This window comes from Carassius auratus, unplaced genomic scaffold, assembly GCF_003368295.1.
Source record: "Carassius auratus strain Wakin unplaced genomic scaffold, ASM336829v1 scaf_tig00217103, whole genome shotgun sequence".
NCBI classification, from domain to species: Eukaryota; Metazoa; Chordata; class Actinopteri; order Cypriniformes; family Cyprinidae; genus Carassius; species Carassius auratus.
Window position 1 is genome coordinate 615001 of NW_020528895.1, and position 2500 is coordinate 617500.

Here is a 2500-nt window from a genome sequence, read left to right on the forward strand (position 1 = left end):
TTTAATGTATTATCTTAATTATGAACACACTGGTCTGTAGTGCAAACAGTTTTACCGCTTACTGCGCTTTGTAATCTCATTATTTCCTTATTGCAGCTAATGAACTAGAAGTCTCACCCATCGCTTACTTCTGCGTTGAAGAATAAGGTGGATACTTTCAATTATTGATTCATCAGGGACTCGTTGTCACATTTGAGTCTCAAACACACCCGTGGATTTCACTTTTACAAACTCTCCGGTCTGAACTGAACAGATTCACTACAAGGTTAACTTAAATCTTTAAATCGCTCGTCTACTGCTTGCTCAGAACAAAAGTGTAGTTTGTTAGTCACTTCAGCACAACTTGCTAAGTCAGTGCTAGACAGAAATCAAAAGGTCTCTGATGATGTTCCTGCTGCTCCATTCATCCATGAGCCTTTAGTCTGTTCTGTCCTGGACACAGATTTGAGGAAACATCAGCCTCCACATGATCTACTAGTCATGATGAGTTCAGAAGAGATCAGAATAAACCAAATATAATGTTTTATTTGTCAAGTAAGAATGTTTTATGCTAACTACATAATTAAACAATAAGTATCCAATTCAGAGATAATAAATACATAACATCAGTTGCTCATAGATGAATCTAAGAGTGAGAGCTGCAGACCTGACAGCAGAAAAAGTAGCATTTATTAATACTGCTCCTCTTATATAAATACTCCTCAAACAGATTAAAATGTTCAAGACTTGGTGCTACAATATGTAGAAATACACTACAGTGCTGGTTTTATACAAGGCTCCATCAAAATATTGCAATGATTTCATGTAAATCTGTTATTCATGGATTGGAGAAAGATGGTGAATCTGTCATTTTTGTAATTATTTATCTGTATGTTTAATTTAGTGTATTACAGTAAAGGTTTGGACACACCTCATTCAAAGAGTTTTCTTTATTTTCATGACTATGAAAATTGTAGAGTCACACTGAAGGCATCAAGGGCTATTTGACCAAGAAGGAGAGTGATGGGGTGCTGCGCCAGATGACCTGGCCTCCACAGTCACCGGACCTGAACCCAATCGAGATGGTTTAGGGGTGAGCTGGACCGCAGACAGAAGGCAAAAGGGCCAACAAGTGCTAAGCATCTCTCGGGGAACTCCTTCAAGACTGTTGGAAGACCATTTCAGGTGACTACCTCTTGAAGCTCATCAAGAGAATGCCAAGAGTGTGCAAAGCAGTAATCAAAGCAAAAGGTGGCTACTTTGAAGAACCTACAATATGACATATTTTCAGTTGTTCCACATTTTTTTATGTATATAATTCCACATGTGTTAATTCATAGTTTTGATGCCTTCAGTGTGAATCTACAATTTTCATAGTCATGGAAATAAAGAAAACTCTTTGAATGAGAAGGTGTGTCCAAACTTTTGGTCTGTACTGTCTATATAATTTTCTTCCCTCCATGTTGTTCCTAACCTGTATGAGCTTCTTTCTCCTGTGAAACACAAAACATTTATAATTTGAATATTGTTGGCAACCAAAGTTTGGGCACCATTGCTTTCCATTGAGTGGACACAAACATTTCTCAAAATATCTTCAGAAATATTTTTCCACAAATAAAGTCATAATGTTTTGAAATGCCTTGAAGAAAAGTAAAGTGATGACAGAGTTTTACATTGAACATGAAATGTTTTTGTTTGGCAGTATTTTCACACAGTTTGTTGTGTTCAGTAATATAATAACACTCACTCTAGTTTCTTCAGTTTACAGTGTGGATCCTCCAGTAGAGCAGAGAGCAGCTTCACCCCTGAGTCTCCTGGTGTATTATAGCTCAGACCCAGTTCTGTCAGGTGTGAGGGGTTTGATCTCAGAGCTGAAATCAGAGCAGACCAGCCTTCCTCTCCAATACTGCAGTTACACAGCCTGCAGAGAGAGAAGAACATGAATGATCTCTGAGACTGTGTTTAAGTTTTAGTGTTGGAGTGTGTTTTTATGAGCCCTACTTTTTCTATAAACAGGATCTGCACTATAGAGATTTTAACTTGTCAGCACAAGCACAAGCTAAGAAACTAATCAAAATGCACTCTACTCACGATTCACAATACTGAACTAGTTTATCATTATCATTCTTCAAACCTTTTGTAGTATTGTACATGCAATAATGTTAAAATATTAAGAGTAACATTACAGTATAACTATGACATATTAATCTGGTGTTTATGATTGTGGGGAGGTTGAGAGGGCAGGTGTATTTTTAAAATAGACATCACTTTGTGTGTGTGTGTGTGTGTTCACTGCTGTGTGTGTTCACTGCTGTGTGTGTGCACTTTGGATGGGTTAAATGCAGAGCACAAATTCTGAGTATGGGTCACCATACTTGGCTGTATGTCACGTCACTGTCACATACTGGTGAGTCTTTAACCTCGAGTGTGAGATAAAAGGCCATTCTTGCCACCTCATATTTTTCTATACATTTCTATATCCCTGTAGAAGTTGCATTCAATATTCCTTTGTCTGAATTCT

General features: G+C 37.5%; 1 protein-coding gene across 4 annotated transcripts in view; it reads right to left on the bottom strand.

Moving 5' to 3' along the window:
- Positions 1–2500, bottom strand: part of LOC113100008 (NLR family CARD domain-containing protein 3-like) — a 33845-nt gene that overhangs the window by 749 nt on the left and 30596 nt on the right. For all 4 annotated transcript variants that reach the window (XM_026264882.1, XM_026264883.1, XM_026264884.1 and 1 more), the window contains one exon: positions 1727–1885. In XM_026264882.1, coding sequence (XP_026120667.1) covers positions 1727–1885 — 159 coding nt within the window. The remainder of the gene's footprint in view (positions 1–1726; positions 1886–2500) is intronic.